The sequence below is a fragment of the Cheilinus undulatus genome, linkage group 22 (assembly GCF_018320785.1).
Source record: "Cheilinus undulatus linkage group 22, ASM1832078v1, whole genome shotgun sequence".
Lineage (NCBI taxonomy): Eukaryota > Metazoa > Chordata > Actinopteri > Labriformes > Labridae > Cheilinus > Cheilinus undulatus.
The window spans coordinates 14,744,384-14,766,491 of NC_054886.1; the positions used below are offsets into that span (position 1 = coordinate 14,744,384).

At 38.5% G+C, this 22,108-nt stretch overlaps 2 protein-coding genes across 4 annotated transcripts in view; one reads left to right on the forward strand and one right to left on the reverse strand.

Annotated features, from left to right (window-relative positions):
- Nucleotides 1–958, reverse strand: part of arap2 (ArfGAP with RhoGAP domain, ankyrin repeat and PH domain 2) — a 232,484-nt gene extending 231,526 nt beyond the window's left edge. Inside the window, exon 1 of one of the 3 annotated variants that reach the window (XM_041778717.1) lies at nucleotides 826–958. The gene's annotated coding sequence lies outside the window, so the exon portion shown is untranslated. Of the gene's footprint in view, nucleotides 1–251; nucleotides 306–612; nucleotides 639–825 lie in introns of those variants that run through there. The other 2 variants (XM_041778719.1, XM_041778718.1) reach the window with 2 other exon arrangements.
- Nucleotides 959–5,026: 4,068 nt separating this feature from the next.
- Nucleotides 5,027–21,792, forward strand: dthd1 (death domain containing 1). Its single transcript, XM_041780116.1, has 10 exons — nucleotides 5,027–5,468; nucleotides 6,611–7,115; nucleotides 7,197–7,527; nucleotides 9,536–9,715; nucleotides 10,171–10,433; nucleotides 12,076–12,231; nucleotides 17,867–18,182; nucleotides 18,904–19,119; nucleotides 19,217–19,274; nucleotides 21,449–21,792. Exons 1-10 carry the CDS (start codon nucleotides 5,027–5,029, stop codon nucleotides 21,790–21,792), a joined length of 2,811 nt encoding a protein of 936 aa, XP_041636050.1.
- The last annotated feature ends 316 nt before the right edge of the window (nucleotides 21,793–22,108 follow it).

Sequence of the window (22,108 nt, forward strand, 5' to 3'; positions counted from 1 at the left end):
GCTATTCTTTACAGGCTCATTTAGTAATCCATACACACACAAGTCACTGCCATTCAATAGGACAGCAACTTATCAGAGCATGCAATTGTTTCCCTGCAAAACAAAAGTAGGTTATGTCTGAGAGCACGGCTGGCAGCACAAAGAGATGTGTCACACCCACTGGGCCCTGTTCTCTACAGGTATGGTTATATTTTAACAGAGGTGAGTCATAAGCACGCCCATGCATGCACATCATCAACAAACACACCTACCTCATGCTTCTGCACATCCTTCAGTAGCAAAATTTGAACAAAGTCCAATTTGTGTTTCCTTCCTGGTTGGAAAGGGAACATCTCTGTATGCTTTCCAATTTTGTAAATATTGATTTAACCTGAAAATCACGTTTACACATAGCGCAGTAACTTTTAAACATTTTGCAGGTTTTGTTTAGTTTTGTAAAGCTACCATTCCTGAAATTACTATGAGCTGTTCGGTCTGGATGAATTTTCATTAAAAGCAGATATAGCAACACCAATGAGGTCTGCACGTGCGACAGCAGCTCATCAGCGTGTTGACATTTACTGGAAAAAGATATTACATCACTGAATATAATGTAAGAGACTCCAAGATAACCTCGACTTGCGTAGTTTCGCTTCAACTTCTTACTTCACTTGTTTCAAATTCACAGAAATTACCGGTAAGCGACACATAAACTTTCACTATGACACAGTTAAAAAAAATCACTTTAAGCTAGTTTTGAACGTCTCGTGCCCACTTCAGTTAGCTTACATCCGAATTCAGATGACGTATTACGCTGCTGTGCGTGCGGCGGTTGGCAGAGCTTACCTGCTCGGAGGGTTAAAGACAGGAGCAAACGTGCGGCATCCTCAGCTCGTCTTTGCGGCCAGTTTGTCATCTTTCGCCGGTGTGGGTCTGTCGCGAGCCTCAAAGCGTGCTTTTAGACGCTCCACCGTTGTTTCCGTTCCGAGAGTAACACCACGCCCACTTCATTGGAGTGCAAGCACGAGTCCTCATCCTACCTTCATTTAGGCGCTTTATTACAGAGCCAGCGATGAGTTTAACCCAGTTTGAGTTGTCTGAAATTAAAAGAGCTCGAATTATCGATGCATTGACAGACGTGGCGCTTTATTTAAGCTGAAAAGTAAGCATGTTACTTCAGCAGTATGTGACAGACACCACGAGACAGCAAAGTGGAAGTGTTTGTGATGTTTTGCTGGGAAAAACGTGCATGTCCCAGCTTGATCCTGAAAGCCCCCAGGCTACACATCTAGAACAGACAGGAATGCAGCAGAGTGCCAGGTACATTTAACGAGGTGTGACTTAAGGAAAAGGAGCACACTTTGTTTCCTCGTTAATGCATTGTTGTGCATTTTATTAGATTATTTAACAAACCACATTAATAATGTGCTTTATGCCCTGCTATGTTTGTACTGTCCCATGCAGTACTGTCATGCAGACAGAAATGAACACAGAAAGAAACAAATTATAAGATGATATGTGTTGGGACAAGTGAAACAGTGTTGTCACACATGAATAGGCTATGGAAGAATGTTGTTTCATGAGAAGGTAAAGCTCTGAACACCATTAATTCACACTTAATATCAAAACTTGCAAACTTGAACTTGACTTTCAGTTTCAGGTATGAAACACTGTTTGTCGTTCTAACTTTTAAGAAACAAAGGCAACCTGACATCAGATTGTTTCCCTTCGTTTATACATTTCTAACTTGTGCATTTTTTCTATATTAACATATATTCATCCATCCAATGTTTGTTTTCCCCACTGAATGAGTGTTAGAGGTTACCATCACTAAGAGGTGCAAAGGGAAAAAAATGTAAGCATGCTTTTTAGCCACAAGATGGTGCTGCAGCACTGTAGCTTTAGTAGACACAGTAACATTGAGCAAAATACCCTCTTTGATAGAGATCTTCAGATGACAAGTTGTAATAGTTTAAGTTCAGAAAGTAATAAGTAATGATGGTGATATTATAGAGAATGTAGGTCTTTTGTGTTATTCTTAATTGTTGCCAAACAGCCATCGTTTTCTGTGATATTTAACCCATAGAGGTCCACAGGATATGATCGCCATTTTGTTAATACTTTTCTTTTAACATATGAACCACACAAAAATGTTTTCCATGCTCAAGTTTGTTATCTTTTTTTTAAGGACAACCTCATCTTTATGAAATGAAGCCTAATTTTAAGCTTTAACGTACCATAATAGAGATTGGACCTATAATACACAAGAAATCATAAATCAGATTTTTTAAACTTGCTATTTTAAAATAAAAGATCTATAACAAAATACAAAGTTGTAATTTCAAGAGACAGATATTTAGAAAATGCTGTTAAGTTACACATAAAAGTGGTAATATTACATAAATAAATCTAAAACTGAATATTTTTGCACACAATGCATATGCCAATGTTTAAAATATATTTTGTACTTAAGTATACAGCGGACAGTATGGAAAAATCAAGCTGTATTTAGGAATAAAATTATGAGGAGAATTAAAGGGCATGTATTTAATTTTTACATAATGAATGACTGTCAGACAGTAAAATATAAAGAATTTTTTTACAGTTAAGAAAACAAGAAATGGTGCAGTTATAAAGAAATTACCAGTGCCAGTCCTGGACTATGTTGTGATATCACGGCTATGTTGCTGACATGCTCTCACCATCCCTCTTACAGGCCTGCCCACCAAGTTAAGGCGTTGGCTGTGAGAAACAGAGCTATGATCAGCATTTCTGGTGCCCAACTGTACCTAAGAAGCTTGGTGGAAACGCACTGTAAGTCTTCATTGTTGTTCCAGCACACAGTTTCCTCGTTAACTTATACCCCCCCCCCCTTTTTGATGGTGGAAAACATTTCACTTTAAACACAGTGCTTTTATATTACCAACCTTGTAAAGCAGCTGTAGAAAGCATTTAGATCGATTATCATCTGCAACTTCATTCAAAGTAGCAGCATATGATTGATGTAATTTTAAATGTTTCTGCATTAAAATACTTCTATATTCCTGTATTTTACCTAAAGTGACATATTTCTACATGTACATTTTTAACACAAACTCATGCCTCAGGTAAAGGACCAGAGTGTTCCTTCTCCTTTTGATGTCTTTGAACCATAAAACCAGAAATTCCACAGGATGTCTATAAAATGTAAGTCAATAAAATGTACATCAACAAACACTTCTTCTATTAACATTTGCCTACTCAAAAGGAGACATTAAAGCTCCAGTGAGGAACTTTGGTTTGTGTAAACGTTGGCGCCCCCTGTGGACAAAGTTGCAGCTCTTAGCTGCTCTTGCTTTGAGTGTAAAGCTGCATCTCAAAAACTTAGAATATCATGTAGAAGTTTTTTCTTCCTGTGATTTGCTTCAGAAAGTTACATTTAAATATATTCTAGATTCATCTCATACAGAGTCAGATATTTTATGTGACACCTACCCCCTTGTGGCAGTTAAAGGCATAAAGAATGACACTTATAAAATACTTAATCATGTCAGTTATGGCTTTGTTTGTTTTGCAACAGTATTCATTCAGGCCTATTTCATAACCAGCGGAAAACTCATCACATAAGCTTTAATGGAATTTAAACATACATATTGGTGCAGATCAGGCCCGCCCACAGATTTGTCTGGCCCCCTGAAAACCCCAGTGAATGGGCCCTCCACAGCTATGATTTAATGACATATCATTAGCATTGGTGTTAGCATCCTGGTGAACAATTCCCTCATTTTGAAGAGGAAAAGTGTGTCTGTTTTTGGGTTCTGATGTTCAAATTATTTATTCATGCCATTCTTTAACATCTTTTCATCATAGTTTCTGCCCATTTTTCCAAGTTTTTAAAAAAAATTCCATTTGAATCCCATTTAGCCACTTTTTAACCACTTTTCATCATTTTCTTTACCTTTTTTGTCTTTCTTTGACAATTTTTGCCTCTTTAAACTAATTTTCGCCCCTTTTTAACCACTTTTCACCATTTCCCGTCCATTTTTGTCCTTTTTTGCCCTGTTACCCATTTTCCCCTCTTTTAACCACTTTTCACCATTTTTCCACTCATTTTGCCCCGTTTTTGCCCTTTTTTTTTCCTTTTTCGAATTATTTCATTATTTTTCCCTCAGCGTTAGCTTGAATTTGAAGTCTGACATTACTTTCCAAATATTTTAGTTGATTTTCCCATCCACATTGTTAGCATTAGCAACAAAAAGGTAATTTCAGTTTAAGAAAAGGGGGGGTACATTTTGAATTAGGCTATATTGTACTACAGAAAAAATAAAGTTCATTTTTGTTACTTTGGTAAGAGCGTTTATTTTTCAGGTCATATATAAAATACAGTCATCACAGCTTAACTTTACAGTAGATCATGATTTTGCTGACCTCCATGGTTTAGGGTTGGGGTCTCCTTTATCCCCCCTTAAAGGCAGCCTTGCTGCAGCTATCATAAATAAGGACATTTGCCATGTTGTTAACGTGTTGTGCTTAAGTTGGTGTTTTCTTGTGTTATTTTATGGTTTTTAAGTTTGATTGGGCAGAACTTCAGTTGACTTTAGTTGTTTTTTAATGAGCTTTATAAGTAAATTGCAGATTGGATGTGTTTCAAAGTGATTCAGGTTGAGCCCAATTTTAGAACTGGAGTCTTTTACAGGCTGGACTTACAAGCAGTAAAATGAGTGATTGTGGTCGTCTGTCTTCCTGTGAATCTTTTGCTTTTGTGGCTCTTCTTTTGTCTCTCCCCGCCACGCCTCCAGGGTTTCGCCTTGGCAACATGTTTTACTGCTGGCAGCCATAGAAATACAGCATTGGCTCCTAAACTGGGAAAGCTGTACACAGCAAATTTCAATGCCAAGGACACAGCGGACGAAGGGGCTCCCGCTTCAAAAACAAAAGGAGGAACACAAGGGAATTAAAGGTATTTTTGTGAATATTTGATTTCAATCATTAAAACTGAGTTTTGGGAACAGAAACCAAGCCAATTTAGACACTTATGATTCTTTTCTGTTGTGTTTTTCAGCTCAGCATGGCTAAAAATCTGTACCTAAATCCACAGATGGATGAAGCTGAGTCTCCTCTCCATGCCAGGAGGAAAGAGGAAACTCTCCTCAAAATTTTGACTGAAACTTTTCAGGAGCTGGAAGCTGTCAGACGCTGCAGAGATCATCATAATGAGACAGCAGGAGGAACGAAAAGCACAGAAGAAGAAGCAGACAGAGAGGTAGGAGAGGAGGTACAGGGAAGGACGTGCAGTCCAAGGGAGGAGGATGAAGACAGGAGAGAAAAAACTGCAGAAGAAGAGCGGGATGTGAAAGAGCGCTGGAAAAAAGTAGTGGAAGTGCTGAGGGAGCTGAGTGTTTTTCATTTTGATAGAGTGAGAGCATGGAGGGATGTGCTCAGAGAATATGAGCACATGTTTTCCAAGTCTCCACCAGGGGGCAGCGATGAGCAGCATTCATCCATATCAGGTAAGCAAATTAATCAGATTGATTGAAACATATTGTTTTGTCTTCAAATCCTTTGAATTTAATGATATTTACTGCTAATGTTTTAGCAGGAGAGGAAGTAAAGAAGGGGCATTCACTGACCGTTTGCCTTATCAGTTTTGGGTTTTATGTTTGTTTAAATATTACACTTGAGTTTGCATTTCAGTGCAGCGCATTTTCTTTCATTTGTACTTTAAAATGTGAGTTTAAACTCAGCTTATCTCTGTGAGTCGATAATGAATCAAACTAAGACTGTATCACAGACTGACTCACAGACCACTTTATTAGGTACACCTCCTCAACGACTCATTAACCTCCTGAGACATGAGCTTTTGTTTGAATGCATTTTTATTTTCTTCCACTTATTTGGTATAATTTGGACCTCATAGGTTCAAAAGCTTAGCCTTGACTTTAACCAGGAATAAATTTTGACCAAAAATTAAGGCTAATATCGACACAGAATCGCTACAGTTTCAAATAAACTACCTAAAATATCTTTAAAAAGTTCTGAAAAACATATTTTTAAGTGTCCCATAAAAAGGACCCCTGAATTTATTTTAATAATCCTAAAATGTTTCAAAGAAACTCTATCAAAAAGCCTAAACTTTAATAAACAATTCCCCAAATAATTCTATTTATATTCCTGAAAAATTCGCAAAGCAAATCCCCTAAAATGTACAAAAATATTCCCCAAGGTTCTATGAAAAATAATGGAAAATCCCCCCTAATATGCCAACAAATTCCCTGAAAATTCAACTAATTCCTAGAAATTTCAAAGGATACACTGCTTCCCAATTACCAATCAAATTCCCAAAATGAAAAAATAAATGTGACAAGTTTCCATGAGCATACCTAAAAATACTCAAAAATTTAAATGCAGAAACACTTCCAATAAGGCTCTCAAAAATACACAAAAGTCTCCCAAATTTTCCATGAAAATTCTGGAAAATTTCCAAGATATATTCACAAAATTATCAATGAAATTCCTGATAATTTGTCAGCAACTTCTCCCAAATGAATAACTTAAACTTCCATGGGCAGTACAGGTGGTTTTCTCAAAATTTCTTATCTTCTTTCTTTATCTGAAAATATTTTCCTATGTTTATGCAAATGTCTTGTTTCAGATCCAGAGTTCAACTTCACAGACTCCATCTGTGCTGCTGTTCTCGAGGAGGATTTGACAAACATCATAGAAAAACTGAACGTAATCATAAGAAAGTTAGACAAAGAAATCTTCAAACTATCAGCTGAGGAGGCCCCAGCTGTGGATTCAGCACTTCAGGAGACCAGAGATCTAGAGGCATCGCAGCCTGAAGATGATAGAAATCCCTCCCATGATGCTCTTGAATTAGACTCTGATCTTCAACAAGACAACGGAGTTAAAGATGATCAAAGAAAAACGCCATCGCCAGAGGCTGTGCAAATATCAGACGTCATGGTCAGCAGCTTGGACTGCAGCGTAGTGGAAGAGACAGGGAGAGAAGAAGCTGTCAAAAGTCAAGGGAGTGATAATGAGCACTGTGTCTCTGCGGATAGTCAAACTGATGTCTATGAGAGGACAGAAAAGACTTTAAATCAGTTAAAAAACCAGGGCAAAGAGGAGACAGACAACACATGGATCACAGTCGGGTAAGTGAAGCTGCTCTTTACTCTTATGTGCATCACCAGCCTTGTATCTGTGTTTTATTCTGAAATTTTGATGATTTTCAGGCTAACTGGTCAACAAGAAAACAACAATCCCGACGTTCCAGTTGCATGCTTTATTAAAGCACCCATTGGTGTAGCTGATCTCCTGACATGTGAGCTGGCTGACGGCCTGAGCTGCCTGATGGTGACTGGCTCAGAGGAGCTGGTCAGCAGAGTGATAAGCCTTAGAGTTCAGAAAGGAGTTAATTTTCACTTCCCAGTGACTCTGGTTGTGCCTTTCTGTGCATGTTATCGCGGCAGCTACAGGGATGTAGCTGTCAAGATGGTCGACCGTGAGAGGAGGGCGAGCTACGTCACTCCTTTAACAACGGAGGGAACATACGGAGGTCAAAGGGTTTGTTTATCATATGCCTGATATCACGAACATTTCATTATTTTTGTCCTGATTGTTCTTTTAATTACTTCAATATCCTTCCAGCTGGGAAGTTTCTTCTGACACGTTATGCAACAAAATTAATTTGGTCTTCTAAATCCTTTGAAACCCAGGGTGTACTCTACTAACATGCAGTTTTGAAGAACTCTGTTGACTGTGTCTTTATCTAATGAATTTAAAAAGGCATTTTACAGAGATAGATACAGTGTCTGATGCATTACATTAACTAGATGCCAATATGTAAATTTTGCAATACATTATCTTTGGGAGCCAGATGATGAGGGTGATTTTACACAACCCACGTACAGAGAATATCACTCTCCAATCAGGCACAACTTAGATCCTCAGCTCCTTTCTCATGTCATTACCCAGACTCTCTCCTGTTTCCTTCTCTAGCCATCGTCCTATCTAAACATACACATAAAAGCCCTTAAAAAAAACTCTGGATTAAATAAAAAGGGAAAGTTTCAGGTGAAATTTTCCTGTGAACTTCCCCAAAAAAATTCCTAACAAAATTCAACACAAAATCCTGTAGAAATCACTGAAAATCCCAAATGAAAATTTCCAGAACTGTCTTTTATATTCCACTGAAAATGCCAGGGTAAAGTCCCAAAATTTCTTGATAAAACTTACTATAAATTCCTGGGATAATTAGAGAAAATTGAAACATTTTCTCAACTTCTGAATGAACTTTTTTGGGAATACCTGATGAAACTGTGAGGAAAATTACCCATGAAATTTCCCCAAAATGAAATTCCCTTGAAATTTCTTCAAAAATACCAGACAAAACCTCTGAAAAAAATGACACTTTTCAAAAACTTTATGAAAACATTGTGTAAATTCTCTGAAAAAAAAATCTACCTGGCTTTCCCCAAATCTTTCTCTAAAATTTCCTGAAAGTCCCTGTAACTTTCTGAAAATATCTGATGAAACCTTTTTAAAAAAAAATGACCAAGGACTCTTTCCTAAAAATCCCTCTAAAATCCCCATAATTCCCTGAAAATGTACAGAAAATAACTAATAAAATATTTGGAAATATTATTGATTAAACTTTCCTAAATTTTCCTTTAAAATTTCTGAAATTTCTAAAACTATTTTCTGACAATACCTAAAAACACCTCTAGAAAAAAAAAAAAAAACAGAATTAACAAAAAAATACTTTTTGGAAATATTATATTGAAACTTTTGGGGAGAAAACACTGATGCGGCTTTCCTTGATCTTCCTCTGAAATCCCTTTAAGTCCTTGGAAAAAATTTTCTGAAAATACCCAATGAAACCTTTGGGAAAATGACCTATGAAACTTCTCCAAAATGTCACTCCAAAATTTTCAAAATTCCCTTGAAAATGTTCTGAAAATTCCTGGGAAGATTTTAGAAAACACGCTCAAATGAAAGTAAAAAAAAAAAAAAAAAAAAAAGAATAAATAAATAAATTAAAAGGATCAAGAAAATTCACATGTTTGGGGAAAATTTTTCATTGCTTAAAATTTCTAAGACTTGTCCAAAAGTTTCAAAATAAGAGACCATTTCCAACTCAATTCTAAACAATGTAAGCTTAACGGACATGATACAGTTTAGCAGTTTTGTGGTTTTGTAGGGCAGAAGTAACTGATTTTGATTGTAAACAGCTACATAAATCATCATATCATCTGCGTAAAAAGAAACCTCCCTTTAATGTGTATTTGAAAATAAAACTGAAAAAAAAAGTGGTTGTGGTGCACCAACTATTTTTTTAGGTTTAACCCCTCTTTCTGTAAAATCATTTCTGAACCACAGTTGTGCACAGTTTGACTATTCGCTTTAAGCTTACTTAAAAATAGTTCAATTTTCACAGACTGAAAAGCACATATAGCCCTGAAAGTTCTGTTAATACTAACAGAATCTGTTGTATTTCTGATTTAAAATGTTGTTTTATATATCAAAACTTAAGCTGACGCTTATGACTTGATTTACTTTATGTCTGTTTCAGGGCTCATTTGCAGAGGTGAAGGTGTACTCTCTTGGCCTGTTTGCTGTAGTTTCGTGTCTCAAGAGGGAGAATTACACCATACCCACAAGGGGTTTGTCACTCAAACTTCCCATGGACCCTCGAATCTGTCTGAACTACCTCCCAGGATCCTTCACAGCTCCAGTGATGGCCCAAACCATGGTAACCATTAGCTTTAGCTTTAAATGAAGCATGTTTACAACAATATTCATTTTTACTGCGCTGATAACATGCGTGTAAATTTGAGAACAATTACTGTCAAAATATTGAAAAAATCTCTGGGAAATAAGCCAAGAAAAAAGTATGGCGAGGGGAAACAAATTGCTGCTTCCACATTAAGGACTTGAGTGTTCAAAGATGTTTACCTTGAGATTTAACAGCTGTAGCCGATATTTAAATTCACATCTGAGCTCGTTCTCCTGTGAACTAACTCCACCAAAGCAGTTTGTGGCTCAGTCTTGCATCAAAAACCAACATTTCCCTCTTTGCATATCTGTCTTTGGTGAAGCAGCTTGCTCTCAGTGAAACATGAGTGAGAAAGAAATGTTTTCATGTTCCATCTCTGCTCAAACTTCTGCTTTAATATTGCAGAACATCTGTTTCTCTCTCTGCCTCAGATCCAACCCATAGATGCAGTACTCCTGGCGTCTGTAAAGTCTAGAAGTGATGCCTATTATTCTGTGGTGGCTACAAGTCCAATACTCTACTTCACCCACCCATCCTCGCAGACCCTGAGGAGACCCCTCATGATGACTCTACCCTGTCCTCCTAATCCAGAAAAGGAGAGACAAAGGAGGGGAAAAGGGGAGGAGCAAGACTACCAAATCTGGTCTGGTAGCACTTCTCCAATGTGGGATCAAGCTGCCCCACACAGAGGGATGTGAGTAAGAATTTACAGTAAGATTCAAAACGTGGCAAGTTTAACATTCGAAAATAAGAGGCTAAAGATGCAGATGGCTCTTAGATGAGGTGTTGGACTATAGCAGGGTTTCCAAACTATGGGCCGGGGTCCAAATGCAGCCTGCAGTACATTTTAAATTGGCCTGTAGCAAATCCTAAAAATAGAATGAGAAATAGCCCTCATCAGGATATAAAGCTTGTGCTGAATTGTGTTGTACTTCTTAGTGTCAGCACGAGGCAGTGCTACTAAGCTAATTCTGTAAACAAACATTTTGACAAGAAGAATTTTTTGGATAGTTTTTTTTCCTATTAAATTGAGACTATACTGGAAATGGTAAATATTCTGGCCACAAAAGTAATGTCCTAAAAATATGCTATTTAAAAAATGCAATCACAGAAATATTCACCCCCTTTAAAGTGACAGTCCAGCCAATCGATGCTAGTCTCACAATTTGTGAAATGGGGATCACCTGAGTGCAGTGAACGTGTCTCAAGTGACTGTAGTATTAAGACACCTGCTTCTGGAAGGCCCAGTCATTTGTTAATCAATATTCCTGGCTACCATTACACCATGAAGACAAAAGAACACTCAGAAACTTAGAGAAGGCTATTGAAAAGGAGATGGATACTCAAAAAATTTCAAGGCACTGAACATTACCTGGAGTTCTGTTTAACCCATCATCAAAAAATGGAAGGAATATGTGTAAATCTCCGTAGATCAGGCTGTCCTCACAGCTTCAGCAGCTGAGAATAGAGAGACTCTGCGTACAACAACTGTTGCTTGGGCTCTTCACCAGTCAAAGCTTTAGTGGAGAGTGGCAAAGAGAAAGCCACTGTTAAAGAAAACTCATTAAATCTCGACTAGAATTATCCAAAGCCACATGGGAGGCTCCACGGTCAAGTGAGAGACAGTTTTTTTAGTCTGATGTGATCAAAATGGTACTTTTTGGCAATCAGACAAGAGGCTAGGTTTGGCGGACAACAAACACCGCACATCACCACAAACACATCATCCCCAGTGTGTAGCATCGTGGTGGCAGCATCATGCTGTAGGGATGCTTCTCAGCAGCCAGCCTAGCAGCCCAGACCTCAATCCAATAGAGGATTTGTCGCTGGACTTTAAAAGGGCTGTTCACGCCCGATCCCAAAGAAATCTGACAGAGCTTGAGCAATTTTGCAAAGAAGGATGGAGTCAAATTGCAGAGTTCAGATGTGCAAGCCTGATTGAGACCTAGTCACATAGACTCAGTGCTGTGATTGCAGCCAAAGGTTTATCTACTAAATATTAACTTGAAGGTTGTGAATATTTATGCAGTCACTTATTTTACATTCCATGTTTTTATTTCATTGACATTACTTTGTAGAAATCTGTTTTCACTTTGACATTTAAGATGTTTATTTGTACTTTTTTTAAAGGCCAAATTATATTGACCATGATTGATTTATAAAGTCAATAAAAGGGTAAAACATCCAAGGGGGTGAATATTTTTATAAGCACTGTGTATAATGTGTGCTCTGGTCATCAGATCTACTGTCTTACATATGAAAATAGCTTAAGTACATTAGTAGAATAACTATAGATTCATAATCTTATATTGAATTTTTCTGTAATGTTTCAACAGAATCTTGGGTGCCTCTATGAAGTCTAAGGAGATGTCCAGTGAGCTGCTGGTTGTTCTGGGCTCGAGAGACAAACAGTGGAGCGTCCTGGATAAAGTCACTGTAAGGAGCCAGCAAAATGGACTGGTGTCCTTTGAGCTGACGGAGAACTTTGACAGGTTTGAAACTTTTTACTTACCCACTAATACATAAAATTGTTTATTGTATTGTTAGAAGCATGTTTGTTGATTTAGAAACCACTGAGAAAATATTGTTTGTTATTCAGGATTGAATCACATTTGTATCTTTATGGCTACATATCAAGTTTAAAGAACATTTTTGGAGACAAGACTGTATGGTGCCTTGTAGATCCCTATAAAACTGGTAGATTTAATTTCTTCCTGGAAAGATTGAAGGTAACATGGTCATTTGATCCTTAAAAAGCCTTGCCTCAGGGCTCTAGACCAGCTGGCATTTGCAGAAGAGACATGGGTGCAGAAGTGATGTAATGTGAAGCACAGCTGAATTTCTCCTGGTCACATATAAAAATGTCCTCAATTCATGAAGAGTTGTAGCTCAGCCTTTTCAGTTTTTCTTCATGCTTCATATAACATGATGTTTTTCATGTGTCTTTTAGTATTTTTATGGCCCATAAAAGTGAATGTCATACATTAAAAAGAAACATACTCAAACAAGCTTCTCTTCACTTATCATTTTATTTACTTAAAGATTATGTTTGAATACCACTCCAGACATAAAACTACCTCAGTGTGAAATCTTAACCCATCCAACAGGCAGTTTTACACTCCCAAGATTTGGGTGTAGGTGCCAGTCAGTAATGTTGTGTCAAAGACTAACACCATGGTTATTTTGTCTCTATTTTATTTCATTTCAGTTACTTTGGTAACGCTTAGTTTTTATGTCAGTTCAGTTAAATAAAATCATTTTCAGATTTTAGTTTTAGTTATTTAGTTAGTTTTAGTTAACTATAATAACCTTAGTAAGGACAACAAAAATGTCTGTAATTTAAACTCTTGTGCAGCTCTATTGATGTTTTTGAAATAATAAGGTAAGGCCCAGGTATTAAAGCTGAGTCATTTTAATTGAATTGTTTGACAATCATTCCTAAATCAGCAGAGTTTACCCAAAATGCCTTTGGGCATTTAATACTCTTGAACCATGAGTTGAATGATGGACAAGCTCAGCCTGGTTCGGAGTGCACTTTTTAATCATTACTACACACTATACAACTGACAAGTTAGAGATTGTTAAAAAAAAACAGTTAAAATGAGATAGCTTAAATAACCAGAACAGCTACATCAGCCCAGTTTCTTAAAATGGATAGAATAAACTTTTAGTCTCATTACTCACAGTACTCAATCACTCTAAGTTTTTTTGCATTCTTCTCAAAATTTTCTGACAATCATCTCTTACGCTGCAATGTTTTTTTCAACAAAAGTGCAACATGAGTGAAGTTACCCCGTTAGTTTGAGGAGAAACACTTCCTCTTGGATGAAGGAATTCTGAAAAGCCTCTCAGTTTCAATCAGAAGTGATGATTGGTGAATTTTTCAGCATTACAAACCACATCCAGAAGAGAAGGTACAGTTAGGTTTGGCACACTTATCTAAAATCTAAAGTGACTCAAATTTTAGTCAACCAAAAGGTTGAGCTGGCTTTTTGATTTTAGTGTTGGCCTCTGCAGACCTTAATCAGTATTATGACTTATTTTCAAACCGCAACAGAACAAAGCAAAAACTGCAATATAAGGCGCATACATCCAAAGAAAGAGAATGAACAGGAGAGAAAATCCCAGGTTCGGATTAGTAGCATAATGCTTATTTGTTGTATCAGTAGTTTCAGATCCAGCGTCGATTATCCCACTTTGAGCTCTTAGTAGAAGTAAAATCTGAAAAACAATGCAATATAGTATGAATATAGTATATTATATAAACTTAAATCAAAAAGCAAAGCAATTTGTGTTTGGTACATTATTTCTTTGTTGTAACAATGCTTCTTGGTAATAAATCTTATACTGTTGGAAAGCCTGTTTATTACCCTTTTAAATGATGCCTCATTTGTAAGGATCATGTATTTGTGGGATGAGCAGCAGAGCTGAGTATGAGGGTTGCGCCCATGAAAAATGTGCCAAATCTTTTCTGCCAATGCCAAACAGCTTTTTTTTTTGCTGTTGCTATTGACTCTTGTTTTGAGCTTCTGGTACCCCAGGTGCAGCACCTGTGAGCATGGGCCCTGCTACAGTGGTCAGTAGATGTCTGCTTCAAGAATCGGCATGTCACGTTTGACTGATCTGTATAGGGCCCATCAGTTGGGCAACTTCAAGCTGGTGTTCTGCAAAACCAAGTTGTGGCATTGTTTGGAGTGAACCTTAGTACCATGTCCATAATGAAGGCCAAGTTCCATTTAACGGGGGATGTCAGAGACAGGCTGTGAAGTGGGCGTCCCAAGAAGACAACACCCCAAGAATACTTTTTTATCACCCTGTCAGCAAGAACTCTATCCTCCAAGATGACAACACTCGCCCCCACAGAGCGGGGTTTATCAGAGACTACCTCCAGAATTTGGGAGTGGAGAGGATGGAATGGCCTGCCAGCAGTCCTGACCTCAACCCCATTGAACACCTGTGGGATCAGCTTGGGTGTGCTGTTCGTGCCAGAGTGACCAACACAACCACATTGGCTGACTTGTGACAAATGCTGGTTGAAGAATGGGATGCCATCCCACAGCAGTGTGTGACCAGGCTGGTGACCAGCATGAGGAGGAATTGCAAGGCTGTTGTGGCTGTGTATGGTTCTTCCACACACTACTGAGATTCCTGTTTGTTAAATGAATAAATTGTTTAATTGCCAGTATGTCTTGTTTCTTCGAACTTCAATCATCCAATCCACCAAACACCCAACAAGAGTCAATGGTAGAATCAGCTGTTTGGCATTGGCAGAGAAGATCTGGCACATTTTTCATGCGCAACCCACATACTCAGCTCTGCTGCTCATCCCACAAATGCATGATCCTTACAAATGTGGCACCATTTAAAAGGATAATAAACAGGCTTTCCAACGGTATAAGATTTATTACCAAGAAGAATTGTTACAACAAAGAAATAATGTACCAAACACAAATTGCCTTACTTTTTGTTTTAAGTTTATATATACATATAAATGTTCATACATTTCATTGTGACTGTCTCTCACCACGTCTCCTCGTTCCTGCGCCTCACTGCTAAAGCCGATCAGCCACTGTAGTTGATTTGCTGGTCTGAAGATTTTCAGCTTGCTTCCTTCCTTTTTCCCAATGCACAAAGTCAGTATGACTCGTCTCCTCACACCACAGAGGAGGATAAAGTAGATCTGACCTCTGACCACAGAAAACAACATCTCAGGTGAAACCAGTCAAATCAAGAGGAACAGAAATTTTTAAACAACGTACCTTTTTACTGAGATGCAATTTGTACAAGTTGACACAAGGTTTATTTGCTTCTTCAGGAACAAGAATAAAACTTTCAGATCAAGGAAATCTTCCAGGGGTGTTGTCATATCAGTAAGGCTGTTGAAACTGGGATAGGAATGGACATTGTATAACATTATTTGATGATAACTGCATGATTAATTTTTTGAGAAATACATGAATATTATAACAATGAGTAACTCAAGCCTCCTGAAATACCTGTCAGAGAAATACAACCTTTTTAGTTTCTGTTTTGATGTGGACTTAGCCTGCGCATAAAAACAGACAAACCAAGTTGGTTAAAAGACATTGAAAAGACTTCCATCCATCATCCATCCATCCATCCGTAAAGAGGCATCAGTGTTAATTTCACTGTGTTTCCTAACAAGCAAAAAAGTTTTCAACAGAGCTTTAAATTCTGATCAAAACCCCAAAAGAATAGTATTTCAGAGTTTCAGCAAAATTGAAAAGGCTCAGTCAAAGTTCACTCACTTTTACTGGACATCTCAGGCCGATAAGTCCGATGAGTGAGTGAGACAGGCGCAGCAGGTTAGCCGGGCTTTGAGCCGTCCTTATAACCACATCCACACACTGACTACCAGCTGTGACCGTCATCAGGAGTCCTCCAGCAACATACAGGAGGTACAAGACATTGCCCCTGGGCACATAATAGAAAAGTGACGGAGCATTAACTGATGCAGAAATGTTAATATTCAAAGTAATCATAAAGATATCGCTCTTACTTGTGGACAACAAGTTCAGGTGAACACTTTAACATCTGAGAGTTTGATGCTTGAGGACCCAAAGGAACAACTCTGGAGGTGGATGAAAAGAAACATGTTTATCTATCTATTTTCCCACATTCAGTCTACCCTCTACCTTTACAAGCCTTCGAGGGCCAACTGCTGAGAAGCACTCCCTCAGCACGATGCTGCCACCATCATGCTTCTCAGTGGAAATGATGTGTTTGTGGTGACGTGCAAACATAGCTGAGTCTGATGGCCAAAAAGAAACATTTTGGTCTCATCAGACCAAAGAACTTTCTTCCACTTGACCATGGAGTCTCCCACGTGCCTTCTGGCCAAATCTTGTCAAGCTTTAATGAGTTTTTGTCAACAGTGGCTTTCTCTTTGCCTTAGCTTTGACTGGTGAAGAACCCAGGCAACAGTTGTAAGCAGAATTTCTAACATCTCAGCTGCTGAAGCTTGTAACTCCTTCAGAGTAGTCATAAGTGTCTTGGTGGCCTCTCTCACTAGTCTCCTTGCATTGTCACTTATTTTGTGAGGACAGCCTGATATACGGAGATTAACACATCATATTCCTTTCATTTCGTCACGGTGGATTAAACTGAACTTAAGAGGATTTTCACTGCCTTGGAAATGTGTTGTATCCATCCCCTGACTTATACTCTTCAATAACCTTTTCTCTGAGTTGCTGTTAGTGTTCTCTTGTCTTCATGGTGTAATGGTAGCTAGGAATACTGATTAACCAGTGACTGGACCTTCCAGAAGCAGGTGTCTAATTGGATAAAATGCTGGGGGGGACATAAAGTATGTATTTCTGTCTTTTCTTGAGATCATACAACAATAACTCATTATCACAAGGAAACAGAGTGAATGCCAGCTTAGGGCTTCCATAGAAATCATACATTCAGTCACATTCAGTCACATTCAGTCACATTCTGTCACACTCTATCTGTTTCCATTTCAGATTGCTAACTGTAGCTAAAACTAAACTTCAACAACAATGACTTTACAGATTTGAGTAGAAATAAAGTATTCAACATAGTTTTGAAGCTTTTTACCTAGTGTGTGCACCTTTTATCTTACTGGGTCAAATACACAATAAAAAAACACTCACCACTCATGCAGCCAGTTTTCCTTTCCCCTAGGGTTTTAACACAACTTGTTCAGTCCACACATACATGATGGAGATGAGAAAAGAAAGAGAGAGCGCTACTACTAAGTAACCCGACTTATAGTAGGCTTGTCTTTACATAAGGGGTTTAAGACAGGCAGTAAGGATGGATAAAGGGGGGCTGACATGCTTTAAATTCCAAGCTTTAGTATTGTTAGAAGTGTTCTGTAAAGACGTCACAGGCAGTGTTTTGGATCTAGTATTAGGTCTAATTGTAAAATGTGAACTGTTCTTTTAATAAGATTCTTTCTATTTTTCTCACTGATAATAGTTCTTTCTTATCTAAAAAGCTTTTCAGAGAATAATAAATGTACAGTAGGTATGAAAAATCTTAAGTATATAAAGTCTCTTCCCTTGATAACAGACTAATTTCTTCCCTTTATTCAGCATAATCTCATCTGAGCTCTGCCTCTTCTTTTACTGTGCCCCTTAGATTGCTGGTGGTTCGACTCCTCTCCCGCCTGCATTCTTGTCACCTCACTGCCTTGGCGGAGGAGCTGGAGGAGTCAGTCTGCTGCCACGCAGTCACCATCATCCTCCAGCGCAGACCAGACGAGCCTCACACAGCCCTGTTAGCTGTCATCCCCAGCAAAGACCTAAACTGGGAGCTGTCCAAACTCAAAGCCCAGGGTTACAGCGGCCTGTTGAACACCTCCTCGGAGATCTCCATGTGTGAAGGAGACCAGCTTCTCCTCCGCTTCAGTGGCAACATAACCTCAAAGGGTATGGTGAGAGTTTGGCCTAATGATGTGCTGTAAAAGCTGACAAAAAGTTAAGTTTAAATTCTCAGTTACTTCTAAATGGCATGTTCAAGCACTACAGGGTCAATGGCAAATAGATTTAATATTTATACAGTAGATACACGCGTACTGAAAAGATATATGTGCAACTCAATCTGTCCTTGCACCTTTAAATTATAGGAATCCTCAGTGGTTTTCTTCTTATCCAGAATAAACAGTCTGGGTATTTGTGGAAGGATTGTGTTTGCCTTGCCATGTTAAAGAGTTAGCCATTTACTGAATGTAAATTGTACTTGAAATGCCCAATTGGGGGAGCAAGTGGCCTAGTGGTTTAAGGCACTCCCCATGTATGTGGGCAGCTCAGGTTCGAATCCAGCCTGAGGCCCTGAACCGCATATCTCTCCCCCACTCTTGACCCTGTTTCCAACTCTATCTAATAAGAAAGGCACAAAAATGCCCAAAAGTAGAAATGTGCAATTGGATGTGAGTGTGTGAAGAACCTAGAAAATGAACCCTTAAAGTTTTGTGAGGAACCTCTTAAGAACCTGATATAATACTGTTCCATCTACTTTATCAAATAATAATGCATTTGAGTATCTGTATGCTGACAGAATGCCTAATGAAAGACATAAGTGGCATCATAATATCCTCCTGTATTAATTATAAAAAGCAGACGGCTAGCACTAATCAAAGGGTCTGTGTTTCTAAAGGAAGTAATAAAGACGGGCAGCGTCTGACCTTCCACACTCAGCAGAAGAATCACCTCCTCCTCCATCTGTCTGAAGTGGACCCATTTGGGAACTACAGCTCCCCTCACTACAAAGGCATGGCCCTGTTTCATAAGGTCACTAGAGGTCAACATGAGTGGCGAGGAGACAGACTAGTCCCGGTGGATATGAAGCTCTTGGGAGATCCTGTCTGTAAGCTGCCTCTGACATTACCCAAGGTGCTCGGGACATGACCCTGTTGGTTCACAATGAAAGAGTGCTTCAGTCACATCCTTGACTGTGCAGGTTTAAAATGTCTTGTCTGTTTTGTTTCAGAGAGTGAGAACAATCAATCGTCCCATCATGGCGAGGGCGAAGTTGTGTGAGGAGACAGGTGGGTGACATCTCCTTATTTACACCCCTATAGCTCTCAGTTTCTATTATAATGCATTTAACAGCCACACAAAATATGTTTTATCACTGTGATGTTTTCATTTCTGTGCTTCTGCAGAATACTTTTTTATTTAATTTAAGGACTCAATCAAAAATCAATATAATCATTTAAAGAAATAAAACTATAGCTTGGTCAAAGAGTTGCTTAGGTTAGTAACTCGTTAACTTATGAGAAGAGAAACTGGATTAGCTGCAACAGGACAGAGATGCTAATCTTTGTAGAGAAAAACATCCATCTAACCAAGAGGTAGACTTTGAGGTGTGGCTCATTTTTAATGATATTGCTGTGTTTTTGAATGAGATATGGGATTAGACATGATTGTTTTAACAATATAGTGGTAGAGGTTGATTTTAAAAAAGCAAGTAGTTAAAAGAGGCTATGCAGCAGTTATTGTAAAAAAGGTATTTTTAATTGTGACATAATTTTGAATATAAATTTGTATTGTAGATCTCTATGGTTGAATTCAGAAGTTAAAAATCACAGAAATCAAACAAGTAACAACAGTTAATGAAAAAATATCACTGACGAAATATTGTCTTAAACATCCTTTTCCTTTTAAAGCATGTTTATGAGGAATCGAGAGAGACAAAGATGTTAAAGAGGTGCTGCTGGCCTCTCCATTCATTTGTATTACCAGCATTTTTACTGCACACAGCAAAAATGCTATGCTTGCATGCTTTAACTGTCCTTGTACTGGGATTTAATAAAGTTGCTATACAGAAAAGTGGATCAGACTCTGTATGCGGATGACACTGTCATCTACACAGCATCAGGCTCGCCGTCGTTTACAGGAAGCTTTTGATTCTGCGTGAGTTAAAATTGGTTCTGAATCCTGACAAAACCAAACTCATGATGTTTTTTTAACTCAAAGGAAAAAGTCGCTGATCTTTGCTTCTGTCACCACAGCCTCAGGATGATGTGATTGAGTCTGTCTCATCTTATAAAAGTCTTAAATTCTTAACTGATAATTCTTTGACTTTTAAGCTTCATATTGAGAAACTTTTAAGGAAGTTAAAGTTGCAGCTTGGTTTTTTTTATTCAGGAATAAGTCCTGTTTTTCTTTTTCTGCTAAGAATAGGCTGGCTTCTGCCACTTTTATGCCTTAAATTTTTAGATACTGTGTACCATCGGGCACTGAAGTTTATAACTTACCTAGAGACCTTAACTAATCATTGTATGCTGTATGATTGAGTTGGTTGGCCTTCACTGACCACTCAAAGGCTAAATCATTGGCATATCCTTATTTACAAGGCTGTACTTGATCTTCTCCCATCTCACTTGTGTGATTTTATTCTGGCTAAAAGGTCTAGAAGCTTTACTCTGTGCTGTGTGACTCAGTCACAAGACATTTTTTTGCTTTCTGTTCCCAAAATCCGTCTTGAAATGGGTTAAAGGAGTTTCAGTTATGCTGCTCCTCCAGCCTGGAGTCTCCCACAGGAGACTTTGTGTCTGGGAAAGCTGGTCTCTTTGAATCTTTTCCAAAGTAGATTGAAGGTCTTGGAGGAAGATGTATCAGTAGATGTTTTTGACAGATGACTTTGTGCACTGTGGCGTATGATTGGTTGATCTGTGTTTGTAACTGCTATGTGTCATGTCCATTACTTCGTCGCTGCTGCCTGTTTTGGCCAGGACATGAGAATCTGGATCTCAATGAGGCTTTCCTGGTTAAATAGATTTTGAATAAATAAATAAATGCAGGGATACCTCAGTAAGCCTGGGAACCATGGCTATGATGTGCAGGCTGTTACTTGTAGGAGCGCCAGGGAAGTGCATTCCAATTGCAGGTTGACATTTAAGATGCAATGTTGAATCATAGTGTAGACAGGAGTACCAGAATTCTGTCAACTTGGTATCCCATTGCCCAAAAACAGATGTTAATGCAAGCTACAAATAACCCCTCTATTTAAAAAGACTAACTGCATCTTCATTTACTCCCAGAGGAAGGCAGAATTGTTCTTAAAGTTGGCTGTGCAGTCCTGAATTCTTTTACATACACGATTTTTCACACATTTGCCATATTTTAGTAAGTATTAGTAAATGATTTATTTGATTTTCTAAGCAAGCACAGATTCACAAACTACTCCTTGTTCTTACAACTTCTTTTTCCCCTGCAGACTCCCTGTCGGACTCTCTTCTACTCTGGCTCTCCGAGGAGCTCTCAGAGGAGGAAGTCACCCTCCTCGTTCTCTCCCTGCGTCTCCGCCGCAGCGCCGCCCAGCTGGTGAAGCTCCGGGCCGGGGACAGTGTGTTCAGCCAGGCTTTCCACATCCTCACCATGTGGAGGAGAGGGCTGCCCGCTGCGGCTCAAAAACCTAAGGCCTCTCAGCTGGCTCACTGCTTAGCCAAGAGCGGGAGACCGGACCTGGCCCGAGAGCTGCTGCTGAGGCAGATGGGAGCATCTAGACCGGGGTTAGTGAAACAGGGAGGCCTGAAAAGTCGAAATTACTCAGCTTTTTAATCCTGGTTTGGATTCAGAACTTGTGTGCTTGCCAGAAAAGTTGATGGTATTGTCTTATTTGATCCACAAGGGGTCAGCATTGGACTTAAGTTGGATCGTTACACCTAGGAGTCATGACAAAGTGAGTTTTAAGGTTATTAGGGACTTAATATTATCAAGAAACAAAGAAAATACATGCATTATCTCCTGTTATTAAATCTTTTATACTGTAAATATCTTAGACAATCAATGTATCATGAAAACATGTTCTGTAAAGTGATTTGTACACAACATCTTACCTCAAATTATGTCAGTTATCTAAAGAAAAACTCATTTA